Source organism: Camellia sinensis, chromosome 2 (assembly GCF_055761805.1).
Source record: "Camellia sinensis isolate YWXY chromosome 2, ASM5576180v1, whole genome shotgun sequence".
NCBI classification, from domain to species: domain Eukaryota; kingdom Viridiplantae; phylum Streptophyta; class Magnoliopsida; order Ericales; family Theaceae; genus Camellia; species Camellia sinensis.
The window spans coordinates 196,837,306-196,855,026 of record NC_138962.1 but is presented as its reverse complement, the minus strand read 5'-3'; the positions used below and the strand labels follow the sequence as shown (position 1 = coordinate 196,855,026).

The 17,721-nt window shown below is 43.2% G+C and overlaps 1 protein-coding gene across 3 annotated transcripts in view; it reads left to right on the top strand.

Annotated features, from left to right (window-relative positions):
* LOC114292578 (uncharacterized) overlaps positions 1-1,807 on the top strand; it is a 43,165-nt gene extending 41,358 nt beyond the window's left edge. Inside the window, exons 4-5 of one of the 3 annotated variants that reach the window (XM_028236563.2) lie at positions 106-174; positions 1,168-1,795. In XM_028236563.2, coding sequence (XP_028092364.2) covers positions 106-174; positions 1,168-1,400 — 302 coding nt within the window. In that variant the 3' untranslated portion in view covers positions 1,401-1,795. Of the gene's footprint in view, positions 1-105; positions 180-1,167 lie in introns of all 3 variants that reach the window. The other 2 variants (XM_082916530.1, XM_028236564.2) reach the window with 2 other exon arrangements.
* The last annotated feature ends 15,914 nt before the right edge of the window (positions 1,808-17,721 follow it).

Here is a 17,721-nt window from a genome sequence, read left to right as displayed (position 1 = left end):
GGGATTCGGGGGGAAGGGTTTCGAGCTACGTAGCATCACTGTTCTCCATATATTATCCAACGTTCATGTATTAGTACAAATACTAATCACATGATGGTACATCAGATGGTATCAACAAAGCAAAGACACTACTCGGCAACATGTCAATCAACAACAGCCACGATTCAAATTCTGGTAAGGTTTGGCAATTGATTTAATTTTTTTTTTATTCAAACAATTAATTTTGTCCAAAAATATTAATCTTTTTGAGAATTTAATTTTTTTTAAGTACAATTGTTATACTTCAAAATATTAAAAACAACGTTTAAATAGTACACATTAATGTATGTTTAGAAGAAGAAAAATTAGGTATACACTTAATTTTTGGCATAATGTACAAAGTGTGGCTACTCCGAAACTTAAATCTATAACCTTAAAGGTGTTAGGCCAATATTTTACCATTGAACCAATGGTTTAACTTTTCAAGATTATCCTTTGATAGTGCAATTAACACTTCAAAAATATTAATATTACGCTGTGTTTGGTTGGGAGATTTGGGAAAAGATTTGAAAAGGAAAAAGTAGATGAAACGTGAATAAAATATGCATACATTTCACATAATTACACACACTTTTTCCCTTTTCCTTTCTAAATTCCTTCTTAAATCTTCCAACCAAACACAACGTTAATGAATTTAAAAGGACAAAATAGGAACGGCATGTTATTTTAGTTTTTGATTTTTGAAAAGAGACTAATATTTTGAGATAATGAAAAATAGACTATGCGATAAATATCATGGGGTGAAGAGAGTAAATTTTTTTTATTTTTTGAATTAAAAAAGGTAATGAGTTGTATAATTGCTAAAGAAATATTTAGGATTGTTTGGGGTTTGCTTATTTAGTGCACTTTTTAACTTTTTATAAAACGATATACAAAAAATAGAGAGGTGATATGACTCAAATAAATGTATTTCCAAATATCTTAACTTTTTTCTTTTAAAATAAGTTTTAAATTTTTTTTCTAATTACTAACAGGCGAAGCAGTAACGAAATTTTGAAATTTAAAACGAAACCCATTACAACAGTATAATAGGCATAGCTCGTGAATTAATTTGTTTGTTTGTACAATAATTTTGTACTATTGTGTTACCAATTTGTGACATATGCTACAATTTTTTGAATGTACTAGAGAAGCCAAAGCTATGGGAACGTATTCTTTCAACTTTGTCAACAATGGGGGAGACCATATGGAAGTTCATTAAGGCAATGTTTGGGGGAACCTCTTCTGGGCATCGAACCATTGAAGTCATGAAAGATTCTGGGCGCCAATTAAAATCTCTTGTAGTGTTATTTTTCAATTCCATTGTGGCGATGTTTGGTGTGTTACTGGACCGCCTCGTCATGCGGGCAACAATGATATGAGCATACAAATCATATAGAGAACCGGAGGCAAAGAAGGTGCGTGGATGGACAACATTTACAAGGTTTAGATTTATTGGAGTTCTCACTTTTCAAAAATCCTAGCTATTACCTTGTTATTGTTGTTGTTTTTATGTTTGATTGTGTGTTTAGTTTCAGTATTTTTAAATTTGATGGTGTGTAATGTTAACTTATGATGCATGTTTGAAAATGATATATATAATAAATTGATACTTATTATTGTAGATGTTTGAGATTTTTTTATTTGATGGTTATTTTTTTTTTTACTTACTTTCGTTTTTAGTCAACTTTTTTTAAATTTTAACAAAATGTTAGACTTCTAAATTCACCAGTATGCTTATACATTTTAATAAAGGATTGGCTTCCCTCCAGTCCTAAATAGGACTAAAGAGTATTGTTGGGCTCATAAAGGCCCACCACGGATCCTGTTTCGATAATTTGAACCGTTTAATGTGTACAACACGTCGAGTATTATATGATTATAAAAAATCACGTTGATCGGATATCGATAGCTATTTCATCGATCAGATTTCTATCAACCGTTTATTTTTTCACTGTTTATTTTTTTGTAATACAAAACTAATTTGATCACGCATCTATCGATATTTGATCAACGTGATTTTTTACAAATATATAGTATTCAACGAGTTCTACACATTAAACGGTTTGGTTTATCAAAACAAGACTCGTGGTAGGTCCCTACAAGCCCAACAATACCCTCCAGTCTGATCTGGGATTGGAGGGAAGCCAAGCCCTTTCAATAAATGGCATAGAACACCTATTACTTCAAAAATTTCATTTTATGTCATGGTATCACACAATTTTAAATTGTCAAAACAATTCAAATTGGTGTTATTGTAGAATCGTAAGTACGATGGTATGGGATAATGTAAGATTTGCATTTTTACCTTATTTTAATAGAAAGTAGAATTTTTTAATTTTCGATTCGATCCTACAATTCAATCCACAAGACTCTCTCACGGATCTTACGTAAAATTCTGATTTTAACAATCATCTATTCCAAGGTTGTTAAAATCAGAATTCTATGTGGGATCTTTGGTAGGGATGGCAATTTAAACCTGGCCCGACGGGGGCCCGATCCCCCGATCCCGATTAGAACGAGTTTTTCCCGAAAATCATCCCCATAAGGCCGGGGATGGTATTAAAAATTAAATCCTCGATAATTTTCGGGCCGGGGACGGGGATAGGTTTCCCGACCCTGACCCGACCCCAGCCCGAGTAATCCCCGAATATATATCCCGCATATATATAGATATATGTTTAGGTTATATATATATATATATATATGTTTAAGTTACTTTTGAGACTCAGTCACCTCTCTTCTCCACTCACACTCACACTCGTCTCTCTTCTCTCAAACTCTCTCTCTCTTCCTCTCTCTCTCTCTCTCTCTCTCTCTATTCTGCGCTGCGATGCTTACGGCGTCTCTTAGGCTCTCTCTCTCTATGCTGCGGTGCTCATGGCGTCGGCGTCGGCGTCTCCTCCTCTCTTTCTCACCAACGTCACTCTTCCCTCACGGCGTCACGGCGACGACTCCTCCCCTCTCTCTCACTGGCGGCAGCCCATCTCTCTCTCTCTCACGGTATGTCCTTCTCTCTCTCTCTCTCTCTCTCTCTTTGTTTTTTGATTTTGTTCTTCAGATTTGTGAGTTCTGGGCACCGGTGCCAAGATCTGAGTTGAGGAGTGAAGAGACGAATCCGGTGTATGCTAGGGTTTCGTCATTTCTACTGTTGAATCTGTCGAATATATAAACTAGGAGTGAAGAGACAAATCTAGGTGTGTTGTTGTTGATGATCCTCAGATCTGGAGCTGAATATGTATAATATCTTAAATCTGTTGTTGTTGTTGTTGTTGTTGTTCATAAGTATTAAATTTGTTGTTAAATCTGTTAGTGAATATCTGATCTGAAAGTGAATTTTTTTTTTTGGCCAGGGACTTTTCGGGGTCGGGGAAACCCGATCCCTGTTGGGGGCAGGGGTGGGGGTGGTGACAGGTTCCCCGTCGGGGATCGGGACCGGGGACGGGGGTATTTCCACCATCGGGGATCGGGGATGGGGAGTGCAATCCCCGGCCCCGCCCTGCCCCGTTGCCATTCCTAATCTTTGGGATAAAAAAAAAAAAAACTTTAAAAATCACAATTCCTAAAACTTTTGTCACAACCCGAACCCGCCACTAGAGGTTTAGATCATGACCAGCCAATAATCACTAGATTACCTACGGCCTCAAACAAAATTTAAAAGTAATAATATATATATATAGGGCCTGAAGCGGAAGTAGAATATAAAATTTGTCCATTGAGTTGTGCTTATATGACATTGTACGAGCACGAAATAATCTTCTCCTATAATCCTGTTGATTAAGTCTGTGCTCCTTCAAACGTCGTCGCTTTACTCCCTGAAAACACAAATGTGAGCTAGCCGGCGGGTGTGTACTGGATACCTCTCCGATGCCTAAGTCAGCAAAATAGGCAAATAGAAAAAAGCTCTGTGTATTCGGGAATCAAAGTTGTGTTACCTCTACATAGGTTATGTTCTGAGCTTTTATAGGTTCCGCATAGCACAGTCCTAGTAGGACTCTTATTCCTCCAAGTAGAGTCCTCTTAGAAATCACACTCCTGAAAGATAATGATTATCCTTCAACACCCTTCTCACTGCTTAAACCAAATGAGATGGTTTTACCACGGTTGGATGATAGTATGACCGAGCTAACACTAGCCCTTTGTCATACTTAATCCACTGTCTTCGCATGCAACACATAGCTCGGCTCTCTTTTCACTTGTACCTCAGTTTTGGCCTACTGAGACCGAACTAACTATACCAAGCTTCGACCGAGCTAACAAGAGCAAGGTCTTCCGCAGGACCCCCAAATACCTCATCTCTGAATACCATGACCGAGCTAATCACCACTCCGACTGTGGTGACTGTAACCACATTTGGACCAAGCTAATTACAAAGTCCTCTTTACTCAGCCCTTTTTACCTCGGCCCATAGAATGGACCATTACCATACCTTGGCCTAGCTCGGCCCTAATGCACATAAAAAACTCCCTCTCAATTGCCCCTTAATTCCATCTGCGTAGCATGATTGGGATTACATATCACCAGCTGAGCTAAAACTTTAGACTTTCAACCGAGCCAAGTTATTACCGGGCTACTGATTGGTTCGGTCAAAAAACATCTTTTCAGTCGCTGTAAAACTGAATCGCTTTCTCTTCCATGGACACGTGGCCAGCCCCCATTGGTGAAGTACAACTGTCACTGCCGTCTTCGCACTCCGAAAAATTTGAACAGTCCTGCCTTTTTCACGTCTTTAAACAAAAACCCTATGCCTTGAACCAACCACTTTTACTATTCATCTTCTCTCTCTCTTTTGCTTGAGCCTCCATTTTTGTAACCTCAGTACCTGTGAAGCTTGCGTTCTTATCACCATCTTCGTGGTTTCAGATTTGCATCCTTCCGTCTTCAATCCGTAAGTAGCTCAATCCTCTATTTCTTTCCATTCATTTTGCATTGTACTATAATACATAGGATAATATATATGTTTTGCAAAAACACTTTCTTGTAGTTTCCATGGGAAATAACCACTTTATAGAACCACTAGATTCACGAACAATCTAAGAAATGACGCTTTAGATCCAAAATAATACTCCAACCGAACTAGGATCTTGTTTGTATTAGCTGCAGGCTTAGCCAAACTGGATAACTCTTCTAACAACCGGACTAAAACTTCATGCCATACCTGTAGTTGCAATCATCTTAAGAACCTTCTGTATCATTTAGTCGGGCTAGCGAATTGTATTAGGCTTACGCACTACTGCACTAGAAAGCCCTTACCAACGACCGAGCTATTAGGGGGCCAAACCAGCTCTGACTTAGTCAAAACCGAACTAAGAATGCTGCATCCTAAGCTTCAACCGGGATACGAACCTCTAGTTTACTTAACCGGGCTAAAGTCCTTCGCTTCAACCGAGCTAAGGACGGATAGCATCCCATGTAGCCGAGGTAGGACCATTTATTTTGCCTTTGTTTCTTTTAGCATGGTCCCACGATTTGTGCTTAACACCTTTCTTTTTCACTTTGCAGAGTTAGGTTGGCCAGGCACTCCCTTGAACGCTCAACTGAGATACTCAGCGTCATCTCACCACTGAGCCAGTACTCCAGCTAAATTACACATAATTTAAGACCACATGGGTAAATATAGGTTTTCAGTAAACTCTCCAGGGGCTATGGCCGAGTTTCGAAGGGACTACCATATCCCTAATAATGTCCACCTTAGTTTAGCCGAACTAGACACTACTCCCAGGGGAAAACCGGGCTTCGTTCCCTTCACCCTTCTTTCTATTGTAGAAACCGGACTTCGATTCCCCATACAACCCCTTCTTTGTGAATTCCTCAGACAAACTAGACTTTGCCCTACCCAGCTTTCCACAAATTCATATAGAATAATAAATGGTATTGCTGAGCTAAACTGCCGGCTTGGCCTTAACCTCGGTTTAGCCGAACTGTTCCACCAATACTCCCTTGGCCAGAATGAAGATGGCTGGGTATATTACCTAAGAATAAGACTCCGCCGAGAAAAGATAATAAAGAACACCCCAGACAAAGATGTAAATGATGACGATTTTTGGGTTTCTGGTATCTTCGAGGGCCATGACGCCCAAATACCAGGAGACCGCATCAACTGGAATAAAGGAGTAGCCGGTATAATTACCTCGGCTTAGTTTTGTGCTTTATTTACTTTGTTTATAAGTTTGGCACCATGCTAACCATTGGCTTCTTCTTATGCAGATTGGAACCATTTAAAGTCAGAGTACAGTTACCCCAATCTTGACGCATTCCACACCGCACTAAGATATCGAGATCGAGGTTGGGCCGAGCTACTCAACTTTGAACCGACATACAGATACAGCAGCAGGAGAAAGACCAGGGTGACAGATTTTCTTTTAGAGCCATCACCTGAGCCTGATCCAATCCTTCCACAAATCAACCTTATCCCATTAACGGCAGAACAAGAAATGGCCAAAAAGAGAGCAGTAAGGGCCCTTATCACCGAGACAAATCAGGTCGAGGTACCACTAGCCGGCCAAACACAAGACGCTGTAGTAGCCCTTTCAACCGCGTAGCCGTCCTCATCTCGGCCAAGCAAGCGTGCTCGGACTTCTACAACCGAGCTACGCCTTGTTGACGAGGATGAAACCGTGCTTCCCTAAATCACACCACCGAGCCCACAACCTGAGCGCTCAGACTGGGCTAGCCCATCAGAATGGGTGCCCAAGGTCACCTACAAGAACCGAGCTATCACTGACTCTAACTTGGTGGTCGTCGAAAAAGACCATTCGCTGGCTTTTAACCTTGCCAAGAGCATATGTCTTCGAGCCAACATGGAGCACCACGACCATCCCACCGAGCTGAAGGCCATTCTCTCGGCAACAAAATCAATGGTGCTGGTAAGTTCTCCTTTTTCTTGCCCTAATTTCTACATTTGTTTGCTTGGTTCAGCTCAAAATTGTTCCTCTTTTGGCAGGCCTACAGAAAAATCACGTCGCTCACAAGCACGTGTTAGAACTTCGAAAAATCACAAGGCAGGCCGTAGCAGAGGCCAATACTAAATCAGCCGAGCTGGTGTAGTCCAAAAATAAAATACCCGAGCTACATACCGAGATGGCCCGCCTGACCGGTCTTGTCAGCTCGGCTGAAGCAGATAAGCAAAAAGCTACGGTCGAGTTGAAAGACAAATATCTACGCAAGCTGGCCAAGCTCGAGAGAAAAAAGAATGCTGAGATAATCGAGCTGGAGAAGAAGGTGGAAGACGTGGAAGACCGTAGTTACAAAGAAGGTGAAGCCACGTATATCCTGCAGTGCGAAGCTGCCAAGGATATATTTTTCAAATGTGGGTGGAAAGCAGCCGTGGCGCAGCTCGGTCATGGCCAGGAGACCGAGGTCTTCAAAAACCCTCCTCCACATTTCATACCGAGCTACATGGTGGAGTATGCTACTGCCATTCAACAAAAATTTCTTCAAGCTGAGGAAGAAGAGGAGTCCCCAGAACCCAATAATGCTCCAGTCATTGCCAATGATCCCGTTGTCCAGACAGCTCGGGTGGAGCCGCTGGTGGAAGACTTGGTTGAAAGTGTGACTGAGCTACCTGCTGAAACCGAGTTTCGAGTTGATCTGGATGCAGATCTCGACAACTTTTTTGCTTGAGCCAATATTTTCTTCTTTTTACTTCTTTGGAAAGAATGTGTAACCGGGCTGAGGCCCCATCTTTTGTACCTTTCATTTGAAATTTCAATGAAATCTTCTATTGTTTGAACTGTTAGTTCGGTTAACTCTATGCTTGCACTTATGTTCTTACCATAAATGAAGTATGACATTTTCTGGCCGAGATACCTATCTCGGTCTTAACCTTGTATTCTGTTCTGCCATACCTGCCAACCTCTTCAGCCTAGATCCTTACCTCGGCTGAAGAGTACTTAAAGTTGGTTATTCCAGCCAACCACTCTTCAGTCTAGATCCTTATCTTGACTGAAGAGTACTAAAAGTTGGTTATTCTAGCTAACCACTCTTTAGCCTAGATCCTTATCTCGGCTGAAGAGTACTAAGTGTTGGTTTTTCTAGCCAACCTCTTCAGCCCAGATCCTGATCTCGGCTGAAGAGAGCTCAAAGTTGGTTATTCCTGCCAACTTAGAGGAAAATGTTTGGTTATTCCGGCCAAACTTCCTGCAGCCCAGATCCTTATCTCGGCTTAAGAGAAGTAAGTGTTGGTTTTTCCAGCCAACCTCTTCAGCCTAGATCCTAATCTTGGCTGAGGAGAGCTCAAAGTTGGTTATTCCTGCCAACTTAGAGGAAAGTGTTTGGTTATTCCGACCAAACTTCCTGCAGCCCAGATCCTTATCTCGGCTTAGGAGAAGTAAGTGTTGGTTTTTCCAGCCAACCTCTTCAGCCTAGATCCTGATCTTGGCTAAAGAGAGCTCAAAGTTGGTTATTCTTGCCAACTTGAAGGAAAGTGTTTGGTTATTCCGGCCAAACTTCCTGTAGCCCAGATCCTTATCTTGGCTTAGGAGAAGTAAGTGTTGGTTTTTCCAGCCAATCTCTTCAGCCTAGACCCTGATCTTGGCCGAAAGGAGCTCAAAGTTGGTTATTCTGGCCAACTTAGAGGAAAGTGTTTGATTATTCTGGCCAAACTTCCTGCAGCCCAGATCCTTATCTCGGCTTAGGAGAAGTAAGTGTTGGTTTTTCCAGCCAACCTCTTCAGCCTAGATCCTGATCTTAGGTGAAGAGAGCTCAAAGTTGGTTATTCTGGCCAACTCTGGTTTCATTGCCCTTAGCTCACTAAACTACTTTTACAGAAGAAAACCATTATGCTGAAAAGGAAACTACTTGCTTTATTGAAAATGGAAAAATTACAAGTACTTTAAAGAAAAGCTAAAAATAAAATAGTTTGAGGTTAGTAGTGTTCCATGGCCTGGGAATAGCCTTGCTGTCTCCATCCTCCAAGTGGTATGCCCATTTTCCTACTAATCCAACCACTTTGTAAGGTCCTTCCCAATTAGGCCCTAACTTGCCATCTTCGGGTACCAGAGTGTTTCCCATTACTTTGCGTAGCACCCAATCCCCAATCTTGAATTACCTCAGATATACTATCTTGTTATATTTTCTACATAACTCTTGCTGGTATGAGGCGATGTGAACCAGTGCTCTTTCTCTTCTTTCTTCCGCAAGGTCGAGCTCCAAGGCTATGGCTTCTCCATTTAACTTTGGGTCAAAATTTTCGCTTCTGATGGTGGGGAGGCCAATTTCCAGTGAGATTACTGCTTCCATGCTGTAGGCTAAGGAGAATGGCATTTCTCCAGTTAATCGCCGAGGTGTGGTACGATAAGTCCATAAAACATGAGGAAGCTCCTCAGCCCACTTTCTTTTTGCTTTCTTTAACCTTTTCTTCAATCCATCCAAGACGACTTTGTTTGATGCTTCCGCCTGGCCATTTGCTTGGGGGTATGCAGGTGTAGAGTTGTAGAATTCTATCTTGTATTCTTCACAAAAGCCTCTAAAAACTTTGCCATCGAACTGAGTGCCGTTGTCAGATATTAGAGCCTTGGGTATGCCGAAACGAGTGATGATATTCTGCCAGACGAACTTCTTCACATCTTTCTCTTTTATTGAAGCTAGTGCTTCTACTTCTACCCATTTCGTAAAGTAGTCTGTTGCTGCAAGAAAGAACTTTCTGTTGCCGGGTGCCATTGGAAGTGGTCCTACTATGTCCAAGCCCCACATTACGAAGGGCCATGGGCTAGTTAATGGTAGAAGCTCTCTGGCTGGTTGATGTATTTGGTGTGCGAACTTCTGACATTTCTTGCACTTCTTGACATACTTCTCTGAATCTGCTTGCACGCAAGGCCACCAATATCCTTGCGAAATTGCTCTGTAAGCCAATGATCTTCCCCCTTGGTGGCTTCTACATACGCCTTCGTGTATCTCGAACAAGAATGCCACGACCTTGCTAGGATGGACACATTTCAAGTAAGGTCCTGTGAAGGATTTTTTGTACAAGGCCATTGATGGGGAGAGCCAAAATCGCTATGACTTTGCTCTTATTTTGTTGGCCTCTTTCCTCTCTTCGGGTAAAATGCCGTCCTTCAAGAACACTATAATGGGATCCATCCATGAAGGGCCTAGTTCGGCACAACATACCTCAGCTACTTCGGATTCTTCAATGCTTGGTCTTGGTAGGAAGTCGATCAGTAATGGATGTGGGATGGATGTATTTACCATCAAAGTGAAGCCTGCTAGTTCGTCTGCTCTACTGTTTTCTTCACGGCCGATCTGCTCTATCCGCACTACTTCGAACTTCATGATCTCCTTTCTGACTAACTCTTGGTACTTAGCCATCCTCTCATCTTTTGCCTCGTAGTCGCCTGAAATCTAGTTTACTACCAGCTAGGAGTCACTGTAAACCATTAGTTCGGTGGCCTTCATGAAGAGTGCTGATTTTAGGCCTGCTAAGAGCGCTTCATACTCCGCTTCGTTGTTTGATGCTGGGAAGCCTAGGTTGACTGCTTGTTCCACTACTAGGTCATCTGGTGAGATGAGGATTATGCCAAGTCCTGCACCGTGCCTGTTAGATTCTCCATCCACAAAGAGCTTCCACATCTCTCCAATGAATAGCTTCCGGCAAGGTGAGGGGTCGGATGATGTCTTTGGGTCGTGAGTGTTGCTGATGTTTTCTTCCAAGTCCACACCTACTGTTTGCCCCTCACTATCTGACTGTACCAAGTTTTTGTTTGTTGATGAGTCTTTGCCTGGTGCAGCATGGTTTGCCTCTTCTGTACTTTCCTCAATCCGATATGCCGTGGGATGTGGCTAAGTATCTTGTATTAGGGGTTGCGCATTTCCTATAGCACCTTCCGTCCCCATTCGATTGTACCAGTCAAGTCAACTGGGCAGATGTGATGACTTCCTGGCGTGAACTCTGCCACAAAGTCTGCCAAAGCTTGAGCTTTTATTGCGGTTCTGGGTTGAAACTTGATATCATACTGTCCCAATTCCACCGCCCACTTCAAGATTCGCCCAGAAAAGTTTGCCCTCTCAAACAAAACTTTTAATGGGAAAGCTGTTAGGACGATTATGGTGTGGGCGTGGAAGTAATGCGACAGTTTCCTAGAGGCCATCATCAAGGCTAAAGCCAGTTTTTCCAATGGTAAGGACCTTGTTTCTGCGCCCAACAAGGTCTTGTTGACATAAAAGATGGGCAGGTGTTGGATTCCTTCCGCTCTGACCAACACCGCGCTAACTGCGTGCTGTGAAACTGGCAGGTACAAAAAGAGCTCTTCTCCAAGTATTGGGTTTACTAGCAACGGTGGAGAAGACATGTATTCTTTTAGGCTTTCTAGGGCGCGGTCGCATTCTTCATCCCATTCAAACTTGGCCTTTAGTGCTTGGAAGAATGGTCGACATCTGTTTGACGACCGACTTATGAACCAGTTGAGCGCAGCTACCATGCCAGTGAGATGCTGCACTTCTTTTATTGAGTTGGGCCTCTCTAGATCCTGGATTGCTTTGATCTGAAAGCGGTCTGCCTCTATACCTCGGTTGGTCACCAAGAAGCCTAGGAATTTGCCTGATCCTACGCCGAACGCACACTTGAATGCATTAAGGCGCAACTTGTTCTTCTTCAGGATCTGGAACATTTCACCTAGGTCCCTGAGATGGTCCTTCTCATCCTTGCTCTTGACCACCATGTCATCTATGTAAGCCTCCATTCTTCTGCCTAACAATGGTTTAAACATCTTGGTGACCATCCGTTGGAATGTTGCCGCTGCGTTCTTCAGGCCAAAGGGCATGACCTTATAACAATACAACCCTCTGGGCATTGTAAAAGATGTGACCTCCTAGTCATGCTCATACATAGCAATCTGATGGTAACCTCTATACGCATCAAGGAAGCTAAGTCGATTATGGCCTGCCGTCAAGTCTACCAGTTGGTCTATCCTGGGTAAGGGAAAACTATCTTTTGGATATGCCTTGTTGATTGTTTTGTAGTCCACGCAAATACGCCATTTTTCATTCTTCTTTGGTACTACTACTGTATTGGATATCCACTTGGGATAGTATACTTCTCTGATAGCTCCTGCCTCTAGAAGGTTTCCCACTTCTTCCACCACTATCTCGGCGTGGCGGAGTGCTAATCTGCGAGTGCACTGTATAATTGGTCTGGCAGTTGGGTGGACATTTAATTGGTGACAGATGAAGTTTGGGTCAATGCCAGGCATGTCATACGGCGTCCAGGCGAACACTTCGATGTTAGAGGTTAAGAATTTCATGACCTCTATTCTCTTAGTGTTGGACATAGATGAGCCGAGCAAAAAGAACTTTTCTGGGTTCTTTTTATCTATCCTTACCTGTACCAAGTCTTCCACTGCCTTCTGTTCAGCGGCTTTGCCAACATCCACAAACAATTCATTGCTCTCAGGTTCTTCCACCATCTGTACATATCCTTTGGCAGCTCGGCTGCCATTTACTGTGAAGAAGCACTGTTTGGAAATAATTTGGTCTCCAAAGACCTCTTCAATTACTCTGGCTTCGTTGGGGAACCGTAGTACTTGATGGTATGTTGACGCTACCGATCGTATGTCCTTCCAAAGATTATGTTATAAGTGGAAGGGACTTTCAATATCCAAAATTCCACCTGTTTTGTCATGCTTCCTACTCTGACTGGGAGGATTATCTTGCCCACTGGCCACTCTAGCATTGAATTGAATCCGATCAGGGGAGATGTTGCAGGTGCCAAGTCTTTATCCTCCAGTTTCAATTGTTTGAAGGTTTCGTAATACATTATCTCACATGAGCTCCCTTGGTCAATCAAAATTCGTTTGACGTTGAAATTTTTGATGCGGAGAGTGACAACCAGTGCATCATTGTGAGGGCAATATATCCTTGCCAAGTCTCTGTCTGAAAAAGACATGACATTCGTGGCCTCTGTTCTCCTCTTTTTGATGGCAGGTTGTGCACTTAATACCTCCCTTAAGTGCTCAGCCTTTTTGATCATTCCCCTGAGCTCACATACCTGCTCAGGTTCAAATAATCCATGTATTATGTTAATTATGCCTTGAGGTGGGGCGTCGACTGGCATTCCGTTGGGTTGTTGTGGTTCTGGGGGGCTGGCTGTGTCCCTCCTTCTATGTACTGGTCCAGGTGCCCAGCTGCCACTAACTCCTTCAAATGCTACCTTGGCGGCGTGCAATTTTCAATGCGGTGCCCCTTTTCATCATGGAAGGTGCACCAGGACCTCTCATTATAGTCCTTTTGTCCTTCTCCCAACTTTGCTGGCCATCGGACGAAAGGTTCACTGCGTATTTCACTGAGAATTCGGTAGATTGGTTTTTTGAACACCGTGGTAATGGCAGTGCGAACTCTTAGCCACCTTTTGTCTGGGTCCTCTCTGTTGGTCCGCCTGCCTCGCCCATTCCTTCTTGGTCGTTTTACCGTGTTGACTTTTGTCGTACTCTTTTTATCTGGCATTGCTGCTGTGCCAGATTTTGTTTTAGCACGGGTGTCATCTTCCTCCATGCGAATATGTTGATGTGCTCTCTCCATTAAGGCCTCCATCGTGAGAGGGGGAGTCATAGTAATCGAGTCCTTAATTTGTTGCCGACTGGCAGGCCCCGTTTGTATTGTGCAATGGCGAGGTTCGTAGGGCAATCCCAAATCTGGTTGACGGTTTCCTAGTAGCGACTGTTGTAGGACCTCAACGTCTCCTTTTCTCCCATGTCAATGGAGAGTAACTGGTCGATCTCCACTGGTGTTTTGGTGTTCGTCTTAAATCTAGTCATGAACGCCTCTGCCAATTGTGCCCATGGGGCGATGCTGCCTTCTGGTAGCCTTTCGAACTAGGTTAAACCTAGGTCGCCCAGGCTGGATGGGAACAGGATACACATTAAGGCCTCGTTCCGCCGGTATACTGCCATAACTTGGCGAAAGTGGCTTAGGTGCATGTAGGGGTCTGTCTTCCCTTCATAAGTAGTGAATTTGGGCTGGAGAAAGCCCGAAGGTAGTGGTGCGTTCTCTATTGCCGGAACGAATGGCGAACCTTGTAACCTTGCTAATGCTTTGTCCGTTGATTCGTAAGCAAGGCGCGGTATTGGCATTCCTACCTCGACGCTCTCATGTGTCCGAGGAGCCAACCACTGAAGGGCTGAAACTCTGCGCGGGTCGCATGCCCTAGTGTCCTCCTTCCATCGTGCCCTTTCTTCAAGCACAGTTCGCAAGTCAGATGACCTAGGCAACTCCGTGTGCCTAGATGACGTCTGGTTCGTGTGTGAGGGCCAATAGGTGCTTCCCTCAGTATATGACCTCTCAGTTCTCGTTCTTTCAGACCTGGAGTAACGAGTCCTGGAAGTCCTTGATTGAGTGTCGCCTGTTCTAAGGCTCTTACTTTCTGCTTGCGATGGCGTGGTATGCCTATCACGATCCTCCAAGTGGCAAGGGGGCGTGTTGCCTTTGCGCCCCTCTCATGTCGCCACCCTTTTTCCTTTTATCTGGCGCTTCATCAACTCCATGTCTGCTGCCATCCTCCTTATTAATTCGTCCTGCTCTTTCACGCGATCCTCAAGAACTTGAGGGTCCATCCTCCGCCTCTGTCTTTCAGGACTTTGAGAGCGACGGGGGCTGTTAGCCCGCTTCCCCCTTGCATCCCTCTGGGGGTTCTGTCGCTGGGGTTCCAAATCGGCCATGGGAGGGACAGAAGGCAAACCTTCACACCTCCCACCCCTCTCCGGGGTTTGCCCATCAACGGCTGATTGTGGCAAGTCTTCATTGTGCGCCATTGCTTCCAATTTAGAGAGGAAAAACTTGATCAAGAGGTTTTGTTCTTTTTGGACTTCCCACAGACGGTGCCAATTGTATGAGCACGAAATAATCTTCTCGTATAATCCTGTTGATTAAGTCTGCGCTCCTCCAAACGTTGTCGCTTTACTCCCTAAAAACACAGACGTGAGCTAGCCGGCGAGTGTGTGCCGGATACCTCTCCAATGCCTAAGTCAGCAAAATAAGCAAATAGAAAAAAAGCTCTGTGTATTCGGGAATCAAAGTTGTGTTACCTCTATATAGGTTATGTTGTGAGCTTTTATAGGTTCCGCATAGCACAATCCTAGTAGGAGTCTTATTCCTCCAAGTAGAGTCCTCCTAGGAATCACACTCCTGAAAGATAATGCTTATCCTTTAACAGCCCCCTCACTGCTTAAACCATGTGAGATGGTTTTACCACGGTTGGATGATAGTATGACCGAGCTAACACTAGCCTTTTGTCATACTTAATCCACTGTCTTTGCATGCAACACATAGCTTGGCTCTCTTTTCACTTGTACCTCGGTTTTGGCCTGCTGAGACCGAAATAACTATACCAAGCTTCGACCGAGCTAACAAGAGCAAGGTCTTCCGAAGGACGCCCAAATACCTCATCTCTGAATACCATGACCGAGCTAATCACCACTCCGACCGTGGGGACTGTAACCACATTTGGACCGAGCTAATTACAAGGTCCTCTTTACTCAGCCCTTTTTACCTCGGCCCATAGAATGGCCCATTACCATACCTTGGCCTAGCTCGGCCCTAATGCACATAAAAAACTCCCTCTCAAACATAATCAGAAAGCATATACCACACATCTCATAAAAAACCATAATATTTACAAACATACATCTTAGATATATAATTCAAGATCATACATATAACTTAACAAAACCAAAGTTTCACAAGATTCGCCAAACAAAAACTAGAGCCTCTACGTGGAGGCATATCTCTGGTGACTTGGCAAAAGGGTTGACTCCAAAGTAGTCTCTAATGTTGAACTTCCTAATGCTCATCTACATATATATATATGTATAAAACAAAGTAAGCTGAAAGCCCAATGAGTAATCTCAATGTAAAGAGGTTAAATTAATGAAATCTATAACTTATCAAAATAATACAAAGTTCTTGACAGATTAAAGCATGTTTCGGAAACGTAAAATAACAAATACAGTTCATCAAACCTTTCGTAGATTAATGCATTGCGTAGTACTCAAAAGCCTTATCAAAACTTGACAGAATTCCATATGGAACGTTCACAACGAAACGAAGCATTTTGAATGCCCATATTGGATGGCATATACGGAACACCCACTGTAGACGTCCCCGAACGCCCTGGGAGGATGAATCCCGTTCTGTTCATATTGGGGGCTCACTACAGTTCGGACTCTCAAATTGTCACGGTTCTTAATCTGAACCAAAGAGTCCAAATTCGGCAAATCGTTTTGGAAAACAGATTTTTGTAAAGAAGTGCCAAACATGGACTGTTTTGCCAGATACAGAGTCGCCACCTAAATATTTTATTTTGGGAGAATTTAGGAAACCCTGACTCGGTGCCAAAGGCCACGTGTCCGTCATCACCAAAGTTGCCTTGCTCGGGAACTTGGGTACGATTGGGAAAGGTCAGCTATGAGCACCCCCGCTCGCCCGACCAAAGATCGACCTCTACTAACCATGATATCATGTTTTGAAAACATTATATGCTTTTATTTCGGTTATTAGCCTAGAATTACTATGTTATGCGCACAGCAAACAAGTATAGACCAAATCTCCTAAATTGGAACAAAACATTTTATGTTTGTTTTGAAAATGGTTTGCTACTCGCAAGTAGGCTAAAATGCAGATTTTGCCACCCTCAAGTGGGCTTTGGAAAAGATGGTTTTGCCACTATCTAGTGGGCTTAAAACTCACAGTTTTAGTACATTATTCCAATTTAGGTAATTCAACCTCCATCCACAGGCACTCAAGCAGTTATATCACATAAGCAGCTAGCCTCATGGTAAGTATGCTGTCATGGCAACACTCACACACATGCAAGGATGCTAAAGCATGAGAACTTACCGAGTACTCCGAGCCAAAACAGAAACTAGTTAGTAATCATATGTATGATCCTAGTTCATGTTAAGATGGCTAATGGAACACATGCAAAATGCAACTAAGATGGGCTCGGCTAATCTACAATGACATGTGAAATGCTACAACTAACACATATTCAATTTGGAATTGGAATGCAAATGCAGTTAGAATGATGCGCCGAGCCCGGTGCATGCAAAACGAATGAATGGATACAAACGTGCTATCATACTGTATGCTAATTGAAACATGCCCTAGACTAACCATCGAAAGCTAGTAAATAAAAGGGAAGAAAGACGTGGGGTTGGGAGACATACACACACTCACGCACACTTATTACACAATTGCCCTCACTCGGAGGGTCCGAATGAATAATACAGTCCGAATAATGAATCAACTATCCTAGCTAATTAATTATTACAGACCCTTAATTAATTAAAAAATTAATTACAAAGCAAACCAAATGTGAAGCTTAAAGAGACTGCCGCAGCTCTGCCTCGGAATGCGCGAATGATGCATGCTTGACTCGCCCCGCTCGGAAACTCGCTGCCATAGCACTGTTGCCTTTGTTAACACTGCCCTGCCCCTCTGAAAATTCTGAAAGTCCCCGGAATTGCTCCTTGAGTGTTGTGGAATGTTACCGGCCAAAGGAATATGCTACCGCCCATGGGAATACTCTTATCGGCTAAATATTGTGCTCTCGGCCAAAAATTCTTTGTCGGTCGGCACTCAACACTGCCGGCCGGCCAAATCTTCCTACAGAAACCTGCAATTGACAGCAGCAGAGGGCAAGCAATGTATGGCATGGAATTTTCAAGCAAATGTGAGCATGGCCACACTCCCTATCATGTAATGGACTCAAGGGAG